General features: G+C 43.1%; 2 protein-coding genes across 2 annotated transcripts in view; both read left to right on the forward strand.

Annotated features, from left to right (window-relative positions):
- Positions 1 to 26,433, forward strand: part of LOC140686882 (trafficking protein particle complex subunit 9-like) — a 592,436-nt gene that overhangs the window by 406,070 nt on the left and 159,933 nt on the right. The window contains exons 3-4 of the mRNA XM_072942047.1: positions 17,281 to 17,420; positions 21,856 to 22,074. Coding sequence (XP_072798148.1) covers positions 17,281 to 17,420; positions 21,856 to 22,074 — 359 coding nt within the window. The remainder of the gene's footprint in view (positions 1 to 17,280; positions 17,421 to 21,855; positions 22,075 to 26,433) is intronic.
- LOC140686901 (trafficking protein particle complex subunit 9-like) overlaps positions 1 to 26,433 on the forward strand; it is a 548,774-nt gene that overhangs the window by 16,789 nt on the left and 505,552 nt on the right. The window lies entirely within an intron of this gene.

Consider the following 26,433-nt stretch of genomic DNA (forward strand, 5'->3'; position numbering starts at 1 on the left):
TTAGTAAGATCTCTTTTCCTTGTGTTATAAGTTAAACCCAGGGTAAACCTGTATTTTTTTATTAGCCACTCAAATTAGTTTTTAGTTTTACATTATATTGGACGGCTTATGTAACTATATTGGTTTATTTTAATTTGTTCAATTAATATTTTCAGAGGGACAGATATGTGCCTAGCCTTATAATACCAAGAAGGGGAATTGTTTTTCCTCTTAAACATATGTATCCCACAACACAAGCAAAAGTTTTGTATAAAGACCATTTAAATATACCAATTTCACAAACTTTTATCTCAATTTTATTAAATCTTATACCTTTAATTTTTATATTTATTAAGTTTAATCAATAATTCTTATTTCTAGAAGAAGTGCCAGAAACATTTTTTTGTGTGTGTGTGCATTGTATATAATTTTATAGAAGTCTCTAGGATGCCCAAGATTCAGCCAAAGAGCTTAGGCACTTCTCAGTTTTTAATTTCATTAATTGGTCTGTTATCCCAATAATTGATCAAGTATTTCAGTCTATATATACATATATTTCAAACTGTGGTAAGTAAAATGGGCTTGTTTGAACTTTAATCTTGGGGGGGAGTAGGTGAACTCTTTGGCCCTTTTTTTTTTAACTTTACGTTGTGTAGTATCAAAACCCTGTATGTAAATCCAAAAATGTCCATTTTATTTATTTGATTCAAAATAACCATATAAAAATATTTATCCTTTTGGGATAAGCCACTTATTTTTTTTTCGACATTTTTACAATCATTTTTCCAGTTATTCAACCTAATTAACATTAATTATTCTAAGTTTTTATTAGCATATCTAGAAACATTTATCAGAAAGGAAAACACAAACGTAGCTTTTCAAACCAGTTTTATTTTTTTAACTAAGTTCTTAGGTTAACCATTAGATATATTTTTCTACATTTAAACTTGATTTTAATAGAAACCATAAAACAACTGTTTATAATGAGATCTCTTTAAACTTTCACCAATTAAAAAGTTTTTCCAAATTAAAAAATCCATCATATGGCCGTCAATTTATATACAAATATAATATATATATAGTGATTTTAAACCAATAAGATGAAGAGGCCCTTCCACATGAGAGTCGGGGTGTTGCCTAAATAAAATTCAAAGGTTTACTCTCCAAAAGCTAAAAGCCTTTGTGGTCCAGGCTGATGCAGCAAAGTTTAAGATGGCAAAATATCTGAAAATTGGTACAGTCAAAGAATTGCTTAGAATCCCAATTTATTTGCGTGGCCACCATATGTACACAATACTTGAAACTTTTGTATGGTGGAGTCCAAGGTTTCCTTTAAAAAATAAACTAAACATACATATACATACATACACACACTTAAAACACCCAGAGAAAGATAAAACATTTACATTTCAAGGACACAGGAAGAGAAATCCAAGTTACCCCTAAAGGGGATTTTGTTTTTATAAGTTCAGAATTCCAAAAAATGTTTTTATCAGGCCTGGTTAGTTATTTTCAGAGTGAGTTTTTTTTTTTTTTCTTATTCCCAATTAATGTTGTAAATTTTGTATGTACATAAACCTGGCTGGGGTAATAGTTGGAGACTGGCAATCTGTCATTTCTTTTTCTTTTCTTTTCTGTTCTTTATTTTTTTTTTTGAAAGTTCTATTCCCCATTGTAAGGTCGGGTTATCAGAATAAATTTGCTAGTAAGATTTCCCACAGGGACAACTCTGTGGCATGAAGTCTTTGTGTCTACCAATCCTGGAAGATTCTCTGTCACCCGAGAAAGCTGTTACCAGCCAGGAGGATGGTCCGAATTTTGGAGTTGAAAGTTTCCTCATAAGAGTTTTACTTTTATCCTGAAAAATTCAATGGAGGTAACCAAATTGAGGAAAATATTAGACCAGACTCTTACCTAACCACTCAGTCCTGAACCCAGTGTCTTTCAACTTGGACTCACTCAGGATGTCTCCACTGGGTGAGTATTTTCCTCATATGTTTCCACCAGCCCCACTTTGGACATATCCTCAAGGTGGATATTTCCTGTTATCTTTCAACCAGGCCCCACCCAATATGTCTCCACTGGGTGGGTAATTCACCTCAGTTTCTTTCAACTGGAGGGCCACGTACCTGGATACACCGCCAGATAAAACTTAGGATCATCAACCAATATGTGAGATCCAAGAACCAAGAGAGACTCACCCAAATTCATCTGGACTCCCCGAGGAGGTGGATGGGCACAAAGGGCCACTGCTGGTACCAAGGCTCCGGTTACTTGGAGAGTTCAGGTGGAGAGAAATCTGCTGTGGTGCTTCATGGTGTCCAAAACTGTTGACTGAAATACATGTGCAGCCTAAAAGTTAAGAGTTATGTTTCATTTGGCGGGAGGACTCGAGCCGGGATGACAGCCTGTCAGAACTCTCTGAGGGACTGCTCCCAAGAGGTTGAGGCAGAGCTAGGATATATAGGAGCTTTACAGCAAAGACCAGGTTGTTGGAACAATAAAAGATTACTTGTTATCTAAAGAAAGCCAGGTATCTCAAGTTCAAGAATTTAGTAATTTTGTATGTGTGAGAGGAAGCAAATATTTGGACTCACTGAATTCATTTTTTAGACAAGCACCTAGCTATCTCGGGCCAGTAGCCTGTCCTTTCTTATTCTGAGTCTGCTCAGATGACACCATTGAGAGTTGCTGTAGCAGCTGGGCTGCAGGCCTGTCCTAGCTGGGGGGTGGCAGCAGCCTTTAATGACTTGGTTTCAGTATTCTTTGTTTATTGTCATGGTTGCAGTATTCTCATTCACATTGTAGTATTTTCGTTCACAGACTGATTATGGATAATCTGCAACCTTGGAAAGCAACCGAGATGGAATTACTGCAGGTACCTTCTGCTTTAATAAGCCGTGTGCAAACATAAACAGGGAGGAAGCATACACTTGGATTTGGAGGTGTAGGAAAGGAATCCTGCACATTGCACGAGAACGCAATGCAGAATTCCTTAAGTCCACCTTTCTTTACTGTAGTGGTTTCTGAGAACAGTTTATGGTAATTAACCAACATTGACAAACTACACAAATTGCATTTAAGAGCTGGCCGGCTGAAACTTGTGTATTGGAGAGGTGGAATTCAAAGGCAAGTGGTCAGGTGGTTGGAGAGAGATGTAGCCAAGGCCTGGGCCCAGATTCCGGTTTAAATTGCCATTTCTTCACCATAGGGCCTTGGAATAGAATTCAAAATCTCTTAACCTGTTGGTGAATCTGTGAAATGGGCATAATATTCGTTTCACCCTGGGATTGTTGTAAGATCTAAAGAGTATTATAGCACACATGAAGCACTTAACCCACTGGCACTTAGCAGTGTTCACTGTGTGGGGCCGCCCCGCTTAGCATGTGTCAGAGCCGTAAAGGCAGCATTTGTCTGTTGAGGATGCACTTGCAGCCCCTTGGCTAGGTTATGAATTTGGTGATTTCCTATAATCCTTGTAATTCTATGTGCCATGGACTGTTATTTTCATGGACAGATGAGGAATCTCATGGTAAAAAGACTGTATAATTTGCCCAAAATCAGACCATAATTTTGGGTGCAGAGGCCTCGGTTCAGCATGGGCCCCTGGGCCTTCTGCCCTCTCTGTTCAGCACCAGAGCCAGATATGGAGTCGGCTGTTTCCCTGCCCAGAATATCCGGCAGGCCGCAAGACACATCTGGCCCTGTGCTGCTTGAGCAACAACTCCGAAGGAGAGACAGTTACAAAAGGGATAAACATAAAAACAGATGACAGCAAATTGTGATCAGCTCTGAGAAGGAAAGGAACATGTCTCGCCGTGCAGAGCTGGGAGCTTTCCCGTCGGGGCTGCTCTGGGGGTGTTCATCTCAGCTAAACAAGCTCTGCTGCTGCACCAAGGCAGGAAGGCAGGGCACGTGTGGCCAGGTAGACAGGGCCTCGTTGATCTTACTCATTCCCCATTAAGCGACAGTTGCCTCGGGCACTTAACTAATAAACAGATGTTGGCCATAATCATCACGCACTTTGCTTGGTAGTTTTATTGGCCCCAGCATTGAGATGAGGTCATTGAAGCTGGGGAGTTTGCTGCATGCCCGTGATTACCTTGCAAATACCCCGACTGTTCTTTCAATCTAGACTGGTGTGGCTGTCATGTCCCAGCCCTGTGAATGGCATCGTGTAGCTTCTCCCAAGTGGCCCAAATGACTGACATTGATATGCTTAATTCGTTGGAAATAGTATGTGACAATAATAGAAAAAGGTAGTAAGAAATTGTTTGGAAAACTGGAAAAAACTTTTCTTCCCCAGCTGGGGGAGCGTAACCTTTATCACTCACCCTACTCACTGCCTGTCACCTCCTCCCCGCCGACTCCGTGTTCATAAGCCACACTGAGTCTTGGGAGAACATTTTGCCTCATGACACTTTTGACTAGGACCTGCAACTTCTTTGTCCCTGGTTAACTCTCTCTTCAAAGCCATTCAACTTTTTTGCAGGCTCCTCCACTCAGATGTAAGAATAGCCTCTTTAAACTTCTTGATGCAGCTCCTTAATGAAGATCTTGTGATGGAAACCTAGCCAAAACTGGGATGTATGCATATAGTGACTGCAAACTCGGCACTTTGTTAGTTCAGAATCAGAGGGGTGAGTGACTCAGGAAATGCTTTTTTACGGTAACAAGGGGAAAGTGAAAGGACGCAGGCTGTGTGAGAAAGAAACATCTCAATCACAGCCAGTAAGGCACCTGTGTTCAGGATGGGGTGTGGCGAGTGCAGAGTTCTCACAAAGAAAATAGTGGTGTGATGGGAGCGAGGACAGTTGGGTACTTTATTGGGGAGGAAAAAAAGTGGGCTGAACATTTCCTTGTTGAACAAGAGGATTGTGACATGATGTGCTTGTATTTTGGAGAGAAGGGTTTTGTGGGGACAAGCCTAGGAGTACGCTGTATGTCTGGGGAGTCAGCACAACAGAGAAACACAGAGAACCGGGCAGACCCCAAGACCCATGCTGGGGGAGAGACTGCCCACCAATTGGAGCCCTGGAGGCTGCTTCTGTCCCTTAGCTGTGGCCTCAGACCTCCCTTCACAGCCCAGTCCTGTTGATACAAGAATAAAAAACGTTGGGCATGAGAAGGGCTGTGTCCCAGGCTTTCATTGAGCCCCTGGGATGTGCCCCACCAGATTTTGTTCCTTGGCTTCATGCAGTAAAGAATTCAAGAGCAAGCCAGTGTTGAATAAAGGTAGATTTATTCAGAGAGATACATTGATAGGCAAGAGAAACTTCACGAGTTCTGGGGGTTTGATGCTCATATTAGAAGTAGGTACACACTCCACACATTGTGGGCCTTCCCCAAAGAGGGAGAGAGAGTGGTGACCGCGAGGTGGCGCTGTGTTGCTTGTTTTCTTGGGCTTGGTGGTTTCATATGCTAATAAGTAGAAGGACCAGCCTTAGGGCAAGGGGCTAGGATTCCCAGGGAGTTGGCCATTTCCCACCCTTTGACCTTTTGTGGCTAGCATTGGGACTGCCATGTTGCCTGGGGCATGTTATTCACCAAGTTACTATTACAATGGATGTTTACTGAAGCTCAAGATCTGCTAGAAGTTAAATCTCTTCATCCTGAGCCTCAAGGCCTATTGGGGGTTGAATCCTTTAACATTTTGATGTTAATTGCTGTGGCCTTCCTTGAATGGCTGTGCTCTTCCCCCTTCCATCCTGTCTCACTGTGATGACACAGAGACAGCAAAGGTCGGGCCCTACCTGTGCTCCTGCATTTAAAGGTGGGAGGTGTGAGGTGGGCTTATGATGACCCTGAATGGTAAGAAAAATGTTTCAGATTTTCCTACGTGAGACATGGGGACCTGACAGCAACCTCCGCAGATTTATCTCACGGGCATTATCGCTTGTGTTGTTATAGAAACAACAGGCAAGCCAAGAAACAAGTATAACTCACAAGGTTGTAGTACTGAGATTTATTACACTGGCACGCTCAGAGGGGCTTCATTTCCAAAGCTCTGAGCACCTCCAAGACGTGCACATGAGGTTTTATAGGGTTAATTACAAGTATGGGGCTATTAGCCAATAAGGCTCAAACAACAAAAAGCAAGGAATCAGTACACTGAAGCTTATCAATTTGGAACAGATCCCGTTACTGACAATTGTTGTCCTTGGATTTACGTGTTAGCTTATTAGCCCATTAAACTGACACTAAACTTCAGGTTTACCAGGTAGCTCAGCAAAACTTAGATCAGTAAACCGACACTTATCACACTTAGATTTGTGACTTAGCTTGTTAGCCCAGCTGGGGTTTTCCTTCACAGTGTCACTTATATTTTTTATTTTTCTTTTAATCTTTTTTTAAGTATTTAACCCAAATTTAATATCAGGGTTTTTTGGGAAAGAAAATTCTCCTTATCTTTTCTTTGGGGTTCTTTTGTGGGGGAGGTAATTAGATGTATTTATCTGTTAGTGGAGGCCCTGGGGCTTGAACCCAGGACCCCGTGCACGCTAAGCACATGCTCTACCACCCGCCCCTTCATCATTTTCTTTTTGCTTTAGCTGCCAAGAATCTTACAGCTGAATTTGTAGTCGGCCTTTAACACTTGCCCTGACTTCATGGAATCCATTTTTATGAGTTTATCTCCCCCTGGTTTCATTTAAGTATTGAATCTCCATTTTCTCTTCACTCTCAGTTTTGCCTTTTTGTTGTTATGGTTGTTAAGCTGTGTTTAACAGAATTGTTTAAATTCTCTTTTAGCAAGAGGCTGAATGTAAATAAATAAGTAAGCAAACAGCACAATTAAATGCTTTTATACATTCTGAGCTGTTTAGTAGTAACTTAAAAACCGAATTGAATATTAAAGTGATAGCATTTTAAAAATATTTTTTAATTTTTCATAAAAATATAGCTGATTTAAAATATGATATTAGTTTCAGGTGTACAATAGATGCTCCATTTATAGTTACTGTAAAACATTGTCTGTATTCCCTGTGTTGTAAGATACATCCCTCTAGCGTGTTTACATTACATGTTGCAGTTTGTATAAGAAAGTTGGGTAACGCAGAGTCTGGAACGTGGCTGTGTATGACTCAGGTTCACGCTCACCCTGCCTGTCAGAGCTCAGGCCTTCACTACTTTCTGCAGGGGAGCGAGTGGAGGCAGCTCTCATCAGCGCTGTCACCACCCTCTGAGTGGCAGTGACAGCAGTGACTGTGTGTGGACGTGCAAATTGTTTTTCCAAGAGCTTTATATGCGTTTCTGCATTTAATAATTAAAGCCCTCCTGTGAGGAAGCGTTTTTAATGCATAATACATTTTATTTTGATATTGATAGATTTCAAACCTCTGGAAAATTTACAGTAGTACAATAAACGCTTAGATACAGTTCACCTTATAGGGCACTATTTGGCTTTCTGTGTCTGGCTTATTTTAACATAAAATTTCAAGGTTCATCCATATTGTAGCCTGAATCAGTACTTTATTCTTTTTGTTTGATAATATCCTTTTCCATTTTTTTTGGTTTTAGTCTATTTAAAAATATTTTCATTGAAGTCTAGTCAGTTTATAATGTTGTGTCAGTTTCTTGTCTACAGCACAAGACTTCAGTTAAAAAGGAACATACCTGCATTCATTTTCATACTGTTTTTAAACATAAGTTACTATAAGATATTAAATATATTCTCCTGTGCTATACAGTATCAACTTGCTGTTTATTCTTTACATACTCAGTAACTGCAAATCTTGAACTCCCAATTTATTCCTTCCCACACCCTCCCCCCTCTGGTAACAACAGTTTGTTTTCTGTGACTCTGTGTCTGTTTCTGTTCTGTAGATAAGTTTATTTTTTTGTTTCTTTCTTTTTTTTTTTTTAGATTCCACATGTCAGCAATCTCATGTGGTATTTTCCTTTCTCTTTCTGGCTTACTTCACTTAGAATGACAGTCTCCATGTCCATTGATGTTGCTGCAAATGGCATTATTTTATTATTATTTTATGGCTGAATAGTAGTCTATTGGACAAATATGCTACAACCTCTTTATCCAGCCATCTGTCAGTGGACATTTCGGTTGTTTCCATGTCTTGCTATTGTAAATAGTGCTGCTGTGAACATTGGGGTGTAGGTGTCTTTTTTAATTAGGGTTCCTTCTGGATATATGCCCAGGAGTGGGATTGCTGGGTCATCTGGGAGGTCAAGGTTTTGTCTTTTGATGAACCTCTATACATTTTTCCACAATGGCTCCACCAAACTGCATTCCCACCACAGTGTAGGAGGGTTCCCAATTCTCTGCAGCCTCTCCAGTATTTATTGTCTGTGAACTTCTCAATGATGACTATTCTGACTTGTGAGAGGTGATATTTGATTGCAGTTTTGATTTGCATTTCTCTGAGAATGATATTGAATATTTTTTCATGTGCCTACTGGCCATTTGTGCGTCTTCATTGGTGAAATGTTTCTTTAGGACTTCTGCCATTTTTTGAATTGAATTGTTTGTTTTTCTTTCTTATTAAGTGTAAAAGCTGTTTACATATTCTGGGAATTAAGCCCCTAGCAGTTTCATTTATTGCAAATATTTTCTCCCATTCCATAGGTTGGTTGTCTTTTTGTTTTGCTTACTGTTTCCTTAGCTGTGCAAAAGTTTGTAAGTTTAATTAGATCCCTCTTGTATATTTTTGGTTGTTTTTCTATTGCTTGAGTAGACTGCTCTAGGAAAACATTGCTGAGATGTATGTCACATGTTTTGCCTATGGTTGCTTCTAAGAGGTTTATAGTGCCTTGTCTATATGTTTAATTCTTTAACACATTTTGAATTCATTTTTGTGTATGCTGTGAGGGAGTAGTCTAACTTCATTGATTTACATGCAGCTGTGCAGTTTTCCCTGCACCATTTGCTGAAGAGGCTGTCTTTACTCCATTGTATGTTCTCACCTCCTTTTCAAAGTTTCAATGACCAAAAGTTTGTGGGCCAATTCTTGGTAAATTTGTTTATCCGTTCATTGATGGATGGATATTGTTAGTAACTTTTGGCTACTCTGAATGATACTGCTATGAATATTGATGTGAAATTTTTATGAGAATATGTTTTCATTCTGTTGGCTGTACAGTTGGCCCTCCATATCTGTAGTTTCCACTACATGGATCCAGATGGCTGATTGTAAAGGGACTCGAACGTCCTTGGATTATGGTATCCAGGGTGTGGGGTTCCTGAAACCAACCCCCCAAGGGTATTGAGGGATGACTCTACATATAGGAGTGGAATTGCTGAGCCATATAACTCTAAGCTTTTGAGGAAATACCAGGCTTCTCCAAAGAAGTTGCACAATTGTCCCTTTCCCCTGGCCGCATATGAGGTTTCTCTGCCTTCTGAACGACATTTGTTATTGTCCGTGATTTGGTAATAACCATCCTAGTGGGTGTAAAATGAGATCTCATTTTGATTTTGATTTGTCTAGTGATGTTGAGCATCTTTTCATATGCTTATTGGCCATTTGTATATGTATCTAAATTCGTGGTAAATTTAAAAATTGGGTCTGTTTTATTGTATTGTTCAGTTGTAAGAATTCGTTATATATCCTGGATGCTACTCTCTTATTAGATACATGTTTTGCAAAATTGTTCTTCTATTCTGCACATTGTCTTTCACTATATTTTTTTAAACATTAAAACAATTTCTTTACAGGGGAGGTAGTTAGATGTAATGATTTATTTTATTTTTCTTGCTAAGCAAGCACTCTCTGACTTGAGATACACATTTCCCCTGTCATTTCACTTTCTTGATGATGTCCTTTGTAAGAAAAGGGTTTTAATTTTGATGAAGTCCAGTTTATCTGCTTTTTTCTTCTATCACTTGTGCTCTTGGTATTGTATCCAGGAAACCAAAGCCTATCCTAGGACCACAAAGATTTATACTGTGTCTTCTTTTAGAAAGTTTATAGGTTTAATTTTTACATTTCTGTCTGTGATCTACTTTGTTTTAATTTTTATTCGTTATATAAAATATGGGTGTTCAGATTCCAGATTGATTCTTTTGCCTGCAGACACCCAGCTGTCCCTGCACAATTTGTTGAATAGACTATTCTTTCAATGGGGTGTTTTTGGCCCCCTAGTGGAAAACTGTCTGTAAATGTAAGTTTTTCCCCGTGGGTTTTTATTGTGTCTCATAGATTTATTTATCCAAACTTATGCCAGCAACATACTGACTTATTACTATAGCATTTTAGTACCTTTTAAAGTGAGTCCTCCAACTTTACTCTTCTTTTGCAAGGTTGTTTTGGCTATCCTGGGCCCCTTGCACGTCCATATTAATTTTGGGATCAGTTTTTCAATTTTTGCAAAGAAGTCAGCTGGAATTTTGATAGGGATTCCACTGTATATGTGGATCATTTTGAGGAGTCTTAATATTTTTAATAATACTGTCTATCATTCCATGGAAATGGGATGTCTTCCATATATGTAGATCTTTTAAAATTTATTTTGGTGATACTTCAAAAAGTTCAATGTACAAATCTTGTAAATTTTTGTTAAATGTATCTCTCATTTTATTTTTAATGCTGCTGTAATTGGAAATGCTGAGTTTCTTATGGGTGGGACTATATATCAATCTTCTTATTTCTAGAATTCCTTAACAGCAATTACCCTAGTTATATATTTGCTACTTAAATCTATCCACAACAATTCCCCACCCCGTGTTATAAGAAACCAAGGCCCAAGTTAAGCTACCTGAACACCTATGTGGAAATGTGAAATGAGACACTTGGGTGGGTCTTTGTGCAGATGATACTGAGAGCTTATTCTGAATGGCTTCTTCTTAATTACTTTTAAACAACCCTTTCGGTGTATTTAGTCAGATACATTAAGAACATGCCCTTTTGATGTGCGGAGTAGCCAAGACTATGATTTTCAAATAATTTCTAATGAGAGTGTTGTTCTTGAAACCTAATTTGCATCAATCGTTGAAGATTTATGTTTCAGGGGCTTTGACTAAAGAACACCTGTCTTTAATCAATAACGACAACTAAATGCTCAAGCAACATGTAAGAGCTTGAGCAAACTGCCCCTACCCCATAATGCTGGGTGGCTGCAGCTGCAACTGGAGTCAGCGCTTACCTATCCCAGTACGCTTGTGCTGATCTGCTCAAAGTGGTTCGTCCAACAGTTTGTCAGTAGTCTGTTGGACAAAGTCATTAAAAATTGATTGAAGGTTGCTGGAATGCAATATAATCTTATTAATATTAATTAAGCACATATTGAGTGCTTATTGTATGATGGAATTGTCCCTCAGCCTCACATGAATATTATTTCTCATAAAACCTCACATATTTCCTTGTTAATCTCACTTTACAGATAAGGAGACAGACAATTAGGTCTTCTCTCTTTTGGGGGAGCTCATTATCAATGATGGGAAGTTATAAGGAAAAAGATATTGATTCATCATGAGAAAACATTTTTCTGAGGGTCAGCAAAGAAGAAGATGAACACTGAAGAAGGTGATCATTGTTCAACTGAGACAAGCCCTGGGTTGTGCGGAGTCAGCATCCCTGTCCTAGAGAAGGCACGTGTAGAGCTGCGTGGTGGGTGAGGCGGTGCGGCCGCGCAGGGAACGCGGATGCTGGGCCGTTGGGCTGTGCTCAGGCCCGGTGGGGCTTTCTCCTAAGGGCAGTGGACCATCATTGACAGATTTTATGTTGGAGAGTGGGGTGCTCTCATAGTTCACTTTTGTCTTGTAGAATGCTTGGAAACATTTAGAAGGCTTGGCAGGAGGTGATGTGATGAGTCAGAGTAGGGTGGCTGCGAGGTGTAGCAGTGTTCAATTTTCAAGTTGTTTTCAGGCCCAGGCTTGTGGCTCAGTAGCCGTGTCAGTTTGAATGACGCACTCAAGGAAGTGAAACAATTTATCTAATCAATTGAAGCAGTGATGTTCCCAATTCCCAGGACTGTTGTGGAGATCCAGTGAGATAACGTTTGCAGTGTGCAGCATGGTCCCAGCACAGAGTCAGTGCTGAGTGAGTGACAGTGAGTATCTGGTAGGTCAGGTGTGGGTGGTGGGACTCGGTGTCTGAGGATATCTGGGCCCTGAAGGAGGGGTCCATTCACATCTGTGAGTGATGGGTCTGAGTTGGGAGAGGCACGGAGAAGTTAGCCCCGGACCAGAGGCCCTGAGCAGGACGGCTATTGGAGGAGCACCGTGAAGTCAGCTCTTTGCAGGTGGAGTTGGAGGTGCCCTTGTGACATCTAAGTGCAGTGTCACGAGCTGAAAGAGGAGGTCTGGGCCCAGGCTGTGCATTTTCGAATAATGTCAACTCCTGAGGACACCGAAGTATTGATCACTGAACGGAAGTCATACTTTACAGGACAAATGAATAGTAGTATCACCTCTGTCATCAAAGCTCACGTCTATTTATTCATCACTCAGTTTGCTAATTGGGTACTTACAGAGCTCACTTCACCGTCCTCCCGTGGGCTCAGGCTCCACAGAAAACAGCTGGTGTGTCTTCCTCTTTTCCAGAAGAAGACACATTTAGCTTGTAGCCTTCTGTACCTCGCCAGACTTAGGATATTAGTTTCTTGGTTTAATTGTATTTTCTGTTGGCCATGTCCTGACAGGAGAGAAATTTTACCTCATGGTCATGTTTCAATTAGCTGTTACTGAGAATTGCTGATCTGATACATAGTGTATGTATTATATTAACTTTGTAGAGTAGTTATCATTTTTCTGTCTTTGCCCTTTAATTTTGATTGCCCCTTCAGTGTTCTATCCTTTTTGGGGCCTTATTTTTTTTTAATTAAAAAATGTCTGTTAACAGTTAAGAAAACAAAAACAAAGAAAAAAATGCACATGGGAGCTAAATTTAGAAAATGTCTAGTGTGTTTTCTATCTCGGCAATGGAGGGTTCTAGAAACTCGTGAAAACTTTCATTACACAAGTTCCTTAAAATGCTGATTAAGAAATATAACCTTCCTTCCTCATCTTTCAAGCTGCACAACTAATTGTCAAGAAAGTGAGGGGAAATTCTCAGAAGCCAAGACAAATGTGAAAGCAGGGTTTCTGGGAGATATGCGAGCCTTAGAATCCCTGGGGTGCTGGTTCGATCCTGAACTGATTTTCAGTTGCCTTGACAGGAGGGCAGGATGTGAGCCCCAGGCCTCTGACACTAGGAGTTGGATGGGGGATCATATTATGGGCCAAGCCCATCCTGAGGATCTTGGTTTACTAAAGGGTGAAAGAGGAAAAAAAAAATTCCTCAAGGCAAGAAAATAAGGAAAGTCAATTTTGTTGGAAGAGGGGAAAAATAACAAATCCAAAGTAAGGATATAGTTTAAAGTTGTTCTGGCATTAGAGTGACCACAAACACCTGGCAGAAAAGCACAGCTACTCCTTGATTGATAAGTTGTGTTTTGAATGAATCAGTGAACAGCCATTCTGAAAAAGGCCTCCAGAGTCTTGTGGATCAAGATACTGGACAGCAAACACCTCCCTTCCAAGGTCTCATTCAAATAACCAGAAAGGTTTTAAAGGAAAGAAGCCATGATCATAGTTCTATTTATTAACATTTCTATATGCTACGAATTCAGAGGTGACTATGTAGTTGTCTCCTCTTTTATGGACCTTACTTTCTCTTTGGGGAGACAAAATGACATAGTTGGTAATCTTGGTGGAGGGAGGTGTTAGTCTGTTGCAATTAGCCAGGAGAGGAGATTAAGAAAACAGTGAAGGGTGGGTGAACTTTTTAGCTGAGGACAGTCTTGTTCACTTGGCTTTTAATTGCAGGCTCAATGAGCTGTCACTGGAGGGAATAGATCTTACAGAGGATGGACTTAGCTCAGGCCTCATTGGAATGGACAAATGAACCTGGAGAAAGACAGTCAAATCTGTGCAGACATTAAAGTTCACTTGAACGTGCTGCATCCCTGAGCCAAAGATAGGACAAATATGCAGCAATTCTTGAGGACAGAAGAGTGGTTTTTAAGGTTCTCCAAGAATGAATCCCATGGAACCGAGATGGCCAGTTGTCAAACTGAGACTTTGTTCTTTGGACGGTGTACCCAGCAAGGGTATTGATTGGCCTTTTAAATGTTTCCATTTGTCTTTAATACATGTCTGTTGATGAGGACATGGGCACAAATGTTTGACACCTTGTCGAGGCGATTTTGGATACCTGCCTAGAAGCACGGGCACAGTTGCGGCTGCTTCATACATCTTGCAGCCCGTCCCATTCCCCGGCTCCGTGATCACGGCAGAGTGGTTTCTTGTTGACCTGTCCGTTTCCTCTGTGACATCATAACCCATGAAAAGACCGGAGCATATTAACTTGGCTTTGTTAAACTCAAAGAAACAGATCAAATATAGAGTCAGATTTGTTCTTTCCTATTTCAGTAGTACCATGGAGATGGCAGTTTGGGCAGCTTTTTGTAGTGTCCTGGAGGCTTTTTCTCTCAGCTTCTGGGCGCCTCTATTTAAAACCCTTCATTGCTGTCTGGCCTGCTGGTAATGCACACTGCCTGTTTTGCCCTGAAGATGTGTTCTGTTTATAAACTCATGTCTACTCCTTGGAAAACAACTCAAGAAAAACTCAGTTGGTTTTCCACCAGCCATGGGCAGGGGTGAGGTATACCATGTTATTATTTCATAAAATAATAGTAATAATAGTAATAGTAATAGTACTAGAAATAATAATAGTATAATAATAATAATAATAATAATAATAATAATAATAATAATTATTATTATTATTATTATTATTATTATTATTATAATAAAAGAAGTCTTAAAACAGGACTGAGCACATTGGAGAGAGTCAATAAATGCTTTCTGGCTTAAATTAAAAGTGATGACTTAGTGATTCCATGGCTGCTGTATTTGCTAAGGTAGTTACTCCTTTGCTCCATTACACATTATTTTAACTGAAAAAGAAATGCAAGCAAATGGTTAAAAAAAAAACTCAAACAGAGCACAAAAATACACAAGTGAAAGTAGTTTTCCCTCATCCTCTGTTCTTTCAGCCCTGTCTGGAGATGCCACTGTTTACTATCTTTTGGGTGCTTTTCCAGATATGCTTTGCACATTCCCACCTATGTATGTAAATTCCTTTAAAATTTTAGTTATTTTTTACTTAAAGAGATTTAAATCCTCAAGTGGCTTCTGCCCGGGTAATAGAACAGAACAAATCTGACTCCATATTAGATCTGTTCCTTTGAATTTAACCCTATGCTCTGTCTCCTAGGCTTCATCTTGCTTGTAAAAAATTGTTGCCTAGAGCCTGAAATACACAGGAGAGCTTATTCTGAAGCTCTGACCTTTAAGGATATTTAACACTTTTTCATTCATTAAAAGATAGCAAATTGCAGAATAGAAAATAACGTTTGTTTTGTTGGAGATTTACAGGGATCTGACCCACGCAGATAGCTGTAAGAACAAAGGATTCTAACAAGAAGGAATTCCTACACTAAGAAGTTTGCAACAACCAAGCGCGTAGGAACGGAGCCTGAATTGTGACTTGGGGAGATGGTTTTCCAGAACATTAGTTTGCCAACTAGGTCTACAGAAACTTGCTATTCCAAGCCTCAACATCTCGTTTCCAAACTTATTGGCCTGTCCTGCACTGAGGAGAAGGAATTTGGACTTGGTAACACTCCTATCTACCTAGAAAGCTGGGCACTGGAGCTGAGTGTTATGGAAACAGGCCAGCCAAGAAACAAGCACCAATCGGAGTGCTGGAGTACTCAGAATTATTATGCCGGCGGGCTCAGAGGGGTTTCTCCTCCAAAGTTCTGAGCACCTCCAAGACGTGCACATGTGGTTTTAAATACTTCAATACAAGTAAGGGGATATTAGCCAATAAGACTTAAAGAACAAAAAGCAAGGAATCAGTACACTGGAGCTTATCAATTTGTAATAGATCACGTTACTGACACTTGTTGAGCTTGGAATTACGAGTTAGGTTGTTAGGCCAATAAACTGACACTAAACTTCAGATTTACGAGATAGCCCAGCAGAACTTAGATCAGTAAACCGACACTTATCACACTTAGATTTGTGACTTAGCTTGTTAGCCCAGCTGGACTTTTCCTTCACATGAGGACAGCTCTCCCACCCCCAGGAAACCACTGTGAGCCCTTGATGTTTCCACTAGGGTGGGGTATGGTTTACCCAGGAGGGATGGGGACTATGCACCAACACTCAGGCAGTCTGCTCTGTCTGGGGCTCTGATCTTGTACTACACCACTCCCCCCAGCCCAACACCTGGGACAGTGGAGCTAAGGCAGTGATCCTTCCTGCCTGTTTCCCAGCGTGTAAAAGGGGAATATGTGCTCTTCCCAAGGAAGTTCTGAGCGACAACACCTGCGGGTGCTTGGTTCTCAGAGCAACAGAAAACCCAGCTCCGCATGGGGGCAACGGGTGTGATCCCCGTAGTGTTTCTGCAGAATTATCTGATGGAGGGCTGGATCAGGGAGGTAAAACATGAGCTGCGGGACTTGAACGGTTACAGAAGGGTACAGAGGTAGGTCTGCCATCTCAGGGTGCCCTAGAGGTAAAGCTTTTTCTCTCCAACTCCGCTACGACACTCCCCTATCCAGACCCATCCCTTCTCTGCTCTTCCTGTCCATCTGTATCCCTCCACTTTTCCCCTCTTCTCCACCCGCTCCCATCTTCTCCCTCCCTCGCTGTCCCACCTTCTCTCGCAGAATCCAGAGAGGATCCATGTCCCTCCTGCGCATGCGCTGTCGGTGCCTGGTGGTCCGCTGGTTCGAAGCTCCATGCCCGAGCCGGGGATTGGCCCCAAATTCTTCTCAACTCTGTCGCCCGTTAGGCCTTTGGTTCCTGCCTGGGGCCGGGGCTTCTGGCTGTGGAAGTGCAAGGTGGGGGGCTCCCGGGAAAGGGTTCAGGCGGCTTCGGGAGGGTGATCCGCCTTTCACAGCCCCCAAGGGCGCCAGTCAGCCTGTGTTCAGCTGAATTTCTCTGGCCAGACCCTTCTGACAGCACCACCTGCCCCGGCGCCCCGGCCACAGCTGTCCAGGTCCAGGTGTGTGCCTGCCACCTCTCACGCAGCCGGGATCCCCTCAGTCCACGGCTGGCGTCCCCTTCCCCTCTCCCGCCCGCGAGTCCTCTCCTCCCGGGCTTCCTCTCCTCGGCCGCCTGCCCGTCCCCACCAATGGGCGGGCTGTTTCCCGGGCGGGCGTGGTCTGCGGACCTGGACGGGAGCGGGCGGCTTATGCTGGTGCTGGGGCTGGCCTCCGAGCGGGGCTGCAGCCCGCACCTCCCCTTTCCCTCCCCCCTAGGGCTGCCCTCCTTTCCCTTTCACCCTTCCTCAGGACCAGCTCAGTGGCGTGTGTGCTGCTCCCCGGGCTGAGAGCCTCTGGCTGTAGCGCCCAGCTTCACCTGGTGGAGTCGGGAAAAGGGAGCATCAGTGCTGAGCAAGCTTCTGTCTCCTCCCTCAGTGTTTCTGCCGCAGGTAAGTACCTTGAACACTTTCAGGTGTTATGATGGCGGTGCTTGTTGATGTCACGTGTTTTTATAGTGAGAGGGATTAACAGTGGTGAAAGCAGGGCTTGGTTCTGTTAAAAATGAGCTGAAGGCATGAAGCTGTGATATCCTCCTTCCTTCCCTCTCCAAGGGTGAAACGTGTGACCGTCGATTTTAAAAAGACAGTTACAGTCCCTAACTAGCCCAGCCCAGCTAGTGTGTGTTAACAGGAACAGCATCTCCAGAGGCCTTGGAGACCCAGGGATATTGCAGTCCTAAAGAACTCCTGGCACAGTTTGGTTTGTATTGGTTTTTTGTTTTTCTTAAATTGTGGGACAGACTAGTGGTATAAAAAGAAAAATATTTGTCAAGAAATATTTTTTCATATAACAGCGTTATTGTGATATAGTTCACACACCATGAATTCCATCCATTTAAATGGTACAATTCAGCAGCTTTTAGCATATTCACAGTTGTGCAACCATTATTATTCCAGAACGTTTTTATCACTTCAGAAAGAGCAGTGGAAATTAATGACCTATCCACCCCTCCCCAGTGGTGGTTCTAAAGAAATTTCTTGGCTAATCTTGACCATAAATTCACTTGTTACATTCCAAGAAAAATCTGGTAGGAATTCTAATCAGAATTGCAATGAATCTGTCTATCAAAACAGGAAGAATTAACGTCTTTATGGCACAAACTTCTTCTACCCATGAATATATTTCGGACCCTATATTTTCCTCTGTCCAGAGCCTGGCCCATGGGAAGTCCTCACTACTTGTTGGGCTTGTGAATGATGAGATTCTATACATCGTTAGTTGCAGCTGTTGCCTTTCACAGAAGAGAAAAGAAACCTCAGTGAAGCAAGTGACTCTCTGATGGTCAGAAAGAGTGACAGCCATTGCTGGAGTGATCCAGTGGACTTGGTGTTTGCAACCAGAATTCTCCACCACCTACAGCTAAGGGGATTAGAGTGTTCTTTTATTTTTTCTTAATGGCGTTGCTTTTATTTTTACTTATTTTTTAAATTATTTTTTATTTAAGTGTAGTCAATTTACAATGTTAGTTTCAGGTGTACAGCAGAGATTCAGTTATAAACATATGCATATGTATATATATGTTTTAGATTGTTTTTAGTATAACTCATTACAAGAAATTGAATATAGTTCCCTGTGTTATATAGCAGGTCCTTGTCATTTATTTTATATTTACTAATTTGTATCTGTTAATCCCTCCTTTCCTGCCTGCTAAATACAGTTTGCTTTCTATGTCCATGAGTCCATTTATAGGAGCACCATTTTTCCTAGTAATATATGCTCTTTGGCTGCTTTCAGTTTCAGTAATTCCATCTTATCTGTGGGCGCTTTTCTTCTGGTGGCCTTTATGTGGTTTGCACACGTGGTAATAGAGATCTTTATTTGGGAGAACTCCAGGTCTCGTGTAGTCCCTGGTACAGAGTGCCCACTGAATTGATGATTGAACTGGGAAAAAAGCACAGTAAATGCTGGAATTTCCACTATGGTTGAGAATTCCAGGTTTCAATAACCTGTTTAGACAACCTTAATATTGGCTGCACCCATACTGGGTAATTTGGTGGAAATTCATGGTATGGTGGTGTAGAGACGGGGCCTTATATTCTTCTTCTCTTTCTATTTTCTAACACTCATTCTCCTGGGCCTTCCAGATCCTCCCCCAGAAGTGCCCAGGGCTGGCTTGGTGCTGCACTGAGGCAATATTTGTTAATAACGCCCTTTCCTCTTCTCCTCTGAGCCTCCGTTTCTTTCTGTGCACAATGAGCGCTTAGACTAGATAAATACTTTTCAGTTTCTTTTAAAGCCATGTTTCCTTTGAGAAACAGAAAATGCAAATATCTCCTCTCAACCCAACCCTTTAGATTTTGGTATGTCCTCCAAGGAGTGACATAGCTCTTTGTGAAAAATTGATGTGATTTTGATTGCAGGTGACACAGAAAAGACTCTTCAGAGATTTATTGCAGGGAGAGGGCAGGAAAGGGGCAGTATGTCACACTTTCTTGTGTGAGCAACGGAGCAGGGACTTGGATTTAAATACGGTGTCTGACGTGGCCTCTCTCTAATCTTGTAGAATGTGATAAACTTCTCTACCTCAGTTTCTTGATGTGTCAAGTTGGGGTGATAATATTTTAAGGCTTCTGTGAAACATTATACAAATAAGACATTTGTGTCTCGGTAGAAACAAGACCTGCTAGGGATTCAGGGATTTGTTTAAAAAAAATTCTTGTCCATAGCACTCTGTCTGTGTGTATTTAGACGTTCCTGGAGGGTGAGGGTGAGTCTAAAGTCCATTGTGTGACAGGTGGCCCATATTTCTCCGTGTCCCAGTTTACCCCCTACTCCCCAGTCCTCTTCCTCAGTCCAGGATGAAGTTCCCTAGTAGATTTACACAGAGGTCTTGTGGAAATGGCTTTTCATTTTATTGTTTCACCAAGAAGGGCTGCCATCATGATCTCTGTGGTCAGGTTTTGAAGGGCTGCCATCATGATATCTGGTAAGAATTCTATGCAATTTGGAGTTCCAATTTAATGATAAGAAAAAAATTACAAATAGAAAATTAGAACAAGGGTGGTGACAGGGGCTCTTTTAAGTGGACACCATTAGCTTTGTTAGATTCAGGTGCTGTGGCCTGTTGCCACGAGGACCCATCCTCTTGCTCTGAAGTTGGAGGGACTAGTGGGCTCAGTCGGAATGTTAACTGAGTGTATCTCATGAGCTGGGCATTGTCCTATTTGTACTGTGTGTTCCTTATTTGAGACAGTGAGCTCACCTAACCTCGATAACCTCTTTAAAATATTAGACTTTTAATTTTGAGATGTAATGTAGATTCCCATGTGGTAGTAAGAGATTATATGGAGAGGGCCTATGGACTCTTTGCCCAGTTTTCTTAATGGTTCCATCTTGCAGTGTTGGGGTACAATTCATTACTGACTCACTAACAATTTGAGGTTTGTGTTATTGCCCTTATTTCTATTCACGATTAAACTGGGGCTTCGAGAAGCACACAGTCCTGTCCAGGTCACCCACATTGTTAATGCAGAGTCGGGTGAACGTGGGCTTGGGATTTCCAGGCAGTACCATTATGATGGTTTGTGGCAGGGAGCAGCATTCACTTTGCTTGTTTATTCATTCATTCAACAAACATTTATTGAGAAAACTCTGTGGGTCAGATGCTTTCATAGAGTTATCTGATTCTTCAGCAGTACTGAGAATCAGGTAATGTTTATATTTTTTAATCTGAGAAAATTAGCTCTGAGAGGTTATAACCCCCCCAAAGGAAGTATAACTCATAAAGGAGGGATAGAACATGTGTACAGTCACCTCCTTTTATGCAGGTGGTACCCTATGCATTTTAAATTTTCAAACATCCGTAATCCAGATATATTCTTGTAAGGCAAGGCTTTTTTTTTTAATTGAAGTATAGTCAAGTTTACAATGTTGTGTCAATTGCAAGGTGTTTTTTGACTTTTGAATTAAAAAATACTTTTTCAGTTGGGTAATTAGGTGTATTTACTTGTTTCATTTTTAAAATGAGGTACTGGGGTTTGAACCCAGGACCTCGTACATGCTAAGCGTATGCTCTACCAATGAACAGTACCCTCTACCCCAAGGCAAGTTTTCTTATCCATTATTATGAAGCTTAGGAGTTCAAATAAATTGAATAGGAATCCAGATCTTTTGATCCTACTGTGGTCCTTTTCTTTATATTCTGCTGAAGGGGGTTGGGGAAGCATTTCCTTTGTTCATTTATTTATTCAGCATTTTTGAGCAGTGACTTTGCATCAGGGCCTTGCTAGGTGCTTGGAAATAGAAAATAAGAAATGACCTTTCTCTGCAGAGGCAGGAAGCCTAGACCAAAAGCTGGGTAATGTGATCGAGCTACAGTAGCCATATGCAGACTCTGAGGACAAACTGTACCCTTGGATTTGCTTTGGCTTCCTTTGTCTTCTGGCTGGTACACACCAGGTCACCGCAACCCAGATGGGCCCGTAGCACACAGCAGAGAATGTACCTCGATCTCCTCTCCCCTCTCGGCAGGGCCTGCAACATGAGCATCCCTGACTACGTGCAGTGTGCTGAGTACCACCAGACCCGTCCCGTTGTGGTCCAATCCATAGAGATCATCTCAGAGGAGAATTTCTTTTGCATCTATCAGCTACTCACCTCGGTGAGCCATATCAGCCCTTGTGGCTCCCAGTGGACACTCTGTATCCACTACAGGCACCGCTATGTGCCCGAGAATCGGTGGAGCGTCTTCCAGAAACACCCCAAGGTCGTGGGCCTTGTCACCATTACCGAATATCTCTCTGCCAAGGCCTTCGAGAAGCTCCACATGCAGAGGAGCTGTATGGTACATCGCTTAATGACCCTCAGCTTTTTGTCTTTGTGCAGCATGGGGAGGTAGCCGAGCAGACGCGCACCGACGTTGCCTTCAATCTAAGAGTACTGCAGGGTGGTGGAGAAGAGGATCGAGGACTTCACTGAGTCACTCTTCATCTTGCTCAAGTCCAAGTGGCTGGATGGTGGCCCCAAGAATTCTGGGGACAAGATCCCCCTCCCCTGCATCCCGTTTGAGAAGGAGGACTTCATGGGACTGGACACAGACAGCAGGTAAGTTTACCTGGAAGCCAGTCCACCTTGGCTGTGTGCTGGATTGCTTCCCTACATCCAGAAATGGATCAGCAAGGAAGTAGTCAATCTTGTAGCCAAGGGGGGAGGGAGGTGCAGCCCGCCGGTTTCCAGACATTTCAAAGTGAATCCGCCTTTATTTCAGAGAGATCCTTTTAGGGTTAGTGTGGACACTTACTCCCGCTTTACAGCCAGGACCATGGTGGGACCCCTGGAGTTGCTGTCCAATAAAGTAGCCAAAGCCACTGATGCTAGGAGCACTGGGGAGGAGGCTGGACTCAGCTGAGATGTGCTGTAGGTCAAATGCACATCAGACGCTGAGGCTTGTCTAGTAAAAGTACATAAACTATCTCTTTACTTCCTATATTGATTACATGTCAAAATAATAGTATTTTACATACAGTAGATTAAGTAAGATCTGTTCTTAAAATCACATTCTAGTATTTGTTTTTTGTTTGTTGGTTTGTTTCTTTGTTTCAAATTTTAAACGTGGCAACTGGGAAACTTTCTTTACATGGCTCTCATTTCATTTCTGTTGGGCAGCCTGTCCTGGTACATGCTCATCCCTTTGCTTATAGATGAGATGCTGAGCCCCGAGAGGCAGAACGAGGCGCTGGTTGAGCTGCGGCTGGAGCCGCTGTCACCTGCCTCCCAGGCCCAGAACCTTTTCAGCTCAGGCCGTCTCTTCCTGCCCGACAGCCACCATGCCAAGTTAGGACATCAGAAACACCGCCAGGGACTTCCTAATGAACTCCTTATGCAGGGAAAGGCGTATCACGGTGTATGGGACAGAGCAGGGAAATGTTCATTCCCACTTTGTCCCTGTGATTAAGTCAATGGCCCCACTTTGCCTCGGAAGTACAAATGAGCTCTTCTGGGCTGCCTACCCCCCACCTTCTGCTCTGTTTCCCCATATATCTATCGTGTTGTCCCTCGGGCTGAAGAGGGTGAGATGCCTTTGCCGAGAAGTGGTCCCCCTTTGCTGGGGTGAGTGAGGGATGCTGTGTCCCCCCGGCCTACGGCCTCGGTCCTTGAGTCTGGAGAGGGCTCATGGTGGTCCCACAGGTGGCGGTCAGAAGACCTGGCATGTGCTACCGGGCCCGCTTTGGAGGTGGTGCTCTGTGATTCTTGAACTTACCTAAGATCAGATCCTACTTTCTGGTTGTTGGTAAGTTGGAGGAGAAGATGCTAGAGAATTAATAAAAAGAATGTCTAGACCAGCCCTGTGAGTGAGAAGCACAGGGGACACTAGTCCCACCTGCGAGAGCCCACCTAGCAGGCTCTGGATGAAATTTCTGTTCCTCCCCGGAAATACCTCTATGGCTTAAGGAAGAGGAGAGGCATGTCGTGGCCATGATCTGTACTTGTCCTCACAGGGCCCTGTCATCTACATGCCCGCACTCCCCATCTGCTTCTTGGAGATGAGTTGACATGTTTAGGAGCCTGGGCACTGCTGAGGGCATAGCTCCCAGCACCGTGCTACACAGAGTCTGGCTCTGTTCACCTCACCTGTCAACTCCTGCTGAGGCCCCAGACATTAGTCAAGGTAGGTGCATCAGCGAAACCTAAGCAGGGACCACCTTCTCCCCCTGGACAGAGTGGTGAGTGAGCAGTGGAAGCCTGGAGCCCTGCCCCAGCCCCCACGCCAGTGCCACTTCTTTTGTCATAGGAGGCACTGGTGACATTTTTGCTCAACAAATGCTTGTCTCTGAGTCTGCAGACCCACCAGAGAATGCCAGCTTGTTTTTGCCTTTTGAAGTCTGCCCTTGGGACTTGGCGGAGTAGCCGGATGTGTACTTAGCCCACAGTGGTTCAGCGCATTAAACCTGCCTCCTTGTGGGTCTGTCTATTGTGGTACCATAAGGGCTCAGCCAGCATCTGAACGTCATTGAGATAACGCGGCCAGTGAGCTAGGGTCAAGCACATTCTCCTCCAGTCACTTTTACTCCATTGTTTCTTTTACTATTCCACAGTCATTAATTTTTTAAACAATGCTTTGGTGCAGGAGCAGAGCCTCATTCTCTCCTGCTACTCTTGGTGGAAGTGAGTAAAACGGTCCAGACTGAAATGCGACAACAATTTGTAGCTCAAAAGCTGCCTAGACGCTTGTAGGTCGAATTTTGGTTAGGGGAGCTGAACACGTTGTGGTCCCCCGGCAGCGCCGCTCCCCTCAGGCCCCTGCTTTCCCTTGAGCAGGAGGTGAGGTTGGGCCTCACCATCCCCGTGTCCCTGGCCTCACACACTCACATAAATTCTTGTACATGCAGTCAAAATCATTTTTGTTCTTGTGTGATTCTAATTTTCTCTTGTTCCTCTTTTCCTTTTTCTTTACTCCTTTTTCACTTGTACTGCCCAGTGAGCATGTTGTTGCATCTGAAAATGTGGGCTGTGCACACCCTGCATTGGAAATAGCCAGATTGCCCTCCGTACAGTCTCCATCACTTTAAAAAGCAACAACTTAACAGCTGTTTTGATCCATCTATTATCTTAGTCATTTTTTATTTTCTAATTTTTTGGAATATTTGCTTTGTTAGCCCATCACCCACTGGTGTTTGATACCTGTTGAAATCCTTGCTTTTGAGGAACATGTTTGGTCCTCCTTTTATTTGGTGACAAATGTGCCCTTATTAAATTTGTTTGATTGTTTTGAAGAAGTAAGATGCGAATTGATTTTGTCGGCTGCTCAGGGATTCTTTTCATGGAGTATTTAAACTTGTAAGGTCAAACTCTGCAGCATTTTGCTCGATTCCTGCTTTTACACAAACGTGCTCGGCACGCGGTTCCTGGCTGTCGCTGTGTGACGTGTGTGACGGCGCTTCCTGGCCGGCGGTCACTGGTGAGGAAGTGGCCGCCACGGAGGTGACAGCTGCAGGGGACGCTGTTGGAGAAAGCGGTCACCGTTTGGTTCTTTAATTTTGTTTTTTTGCATTCAACTTCCCCGTGCCATTTACTTTACTTTGCCTTCATAAAGGGGCAGAATTGGGTCTAAAATCCATGACACTATTTGTTCCCTTTACGAGGCTGGTTTTTCTGGGTATCAGGACAACATGACCTTCTCCTAAGTAGCTGGCTCACCTGGATCTGTTGGACACAGGGACAGCTAAAAGGGCCGTAGCTTCCTCTCTGCTCCAGCCAGTGGGCATTCAGAGCTGGGTCTGTGGTTTGCCTCAGCAGCCGTGCAGACCTCCCTGCCCCGGCCTTTACTTTTAACCCATGTTGGCAGTAAAGAGTTGAATCCGTTTCTGTTGCAGCTGACATCCACCACTGACAGCCGTGTCGTTAGTTTGTGGTAGTCAGTCTCCAACACCCCAGACAACCATGAAGGAAGATGATTTGGCCGACCTAGGACCCTGGATTCTCACCCTCACCATGGTTCATCTCACCCAGTGTAAGGGTTTGGCCACCACCATCATGCTGAACATGAGGCCTTGTTTCTCCTTTCATGCTTTGGTCTAAATGTGGACACTTCATTTTTCACTGAACTTGTCTCGCTTGAGACAGGCCAGAATATCTGAATGAGTCCATCACATTCTGGGTGGGGAACAGAACAGAAGTAAGTGTCGCAAGTAGATGGAGTCTAGGCTGTCCGGGTTGGCAAATGCAGGCTGGGATCTGTGATTGCTGGGCTGTACACTGGACACAGGCCTTTCCCGTGGCTCCTGAGAGCCCATGAGTTGAAGTGATAACAGCCTTGCGTGGGTTCCCCCATCCTCATCTGCTCATTGGCAAGTGTGTCTGCTAATTAGGAGCTCCCCCAGACCTCGGGCCCTTCAAAGCTCAGACCATGGGAGAACCTTGAGTCCCTTCTCCTGGACATCCTGTGTGAGAATCCACTGCCTTCTGAGGTGAACAGCGGCAGGAGATGCCTCCCCTTCCAGGGAGCACCCTACGGAGGACTGTTAGTGCACCATGCTGTGAGCTTGTGTGTTTCCGGCCATGGTCCCTACAGAACTACAGTTGAGATGGGCTTATTGATGGAAATAACAGGACTGATTCCAGGGCAGGGCCTGGGGGAGGGAACAGTGGAAATTGAATGTGACCTCAGACACCTCGGTGGGTGCTGGGGCTGTTACTAAAATGGGGAGTCTGGGAGATACCTGCCAGGAATGGAATTCTAGAGTAAATGGTGGACATGAGGCATTTTTAAGATGCCATTTGTCATCCAAATTAGGACTTCAAAGAGGCACTCCGGTCGATGAGCCTGGGGCTCAGGTGAAGGAGCCGGACTAGAGATACACGTTGGGAGTCGTCATTCTTAGCTGGTGTTCACAGCCTTGCATGTGAATTAGATCATCTCGAGAGCTGCAGACTGAGGCTGAGTGGGGGCAGGGCTGTGTCTTG

This window comes from Vicugna pacos, chromosome 18, assembly GCF_048564905.1.
Source record: "Vicugna pacos chromosome 18, VicPac4, whole genome shotgun sequence".
NCBI classification, from domain to species: domain Eukaryota; kingdom Metazoa; phylum Chordata; class Mammalia; order Artiodactyla; family Camelidae; genus Vicugna; species Vicugna pacos.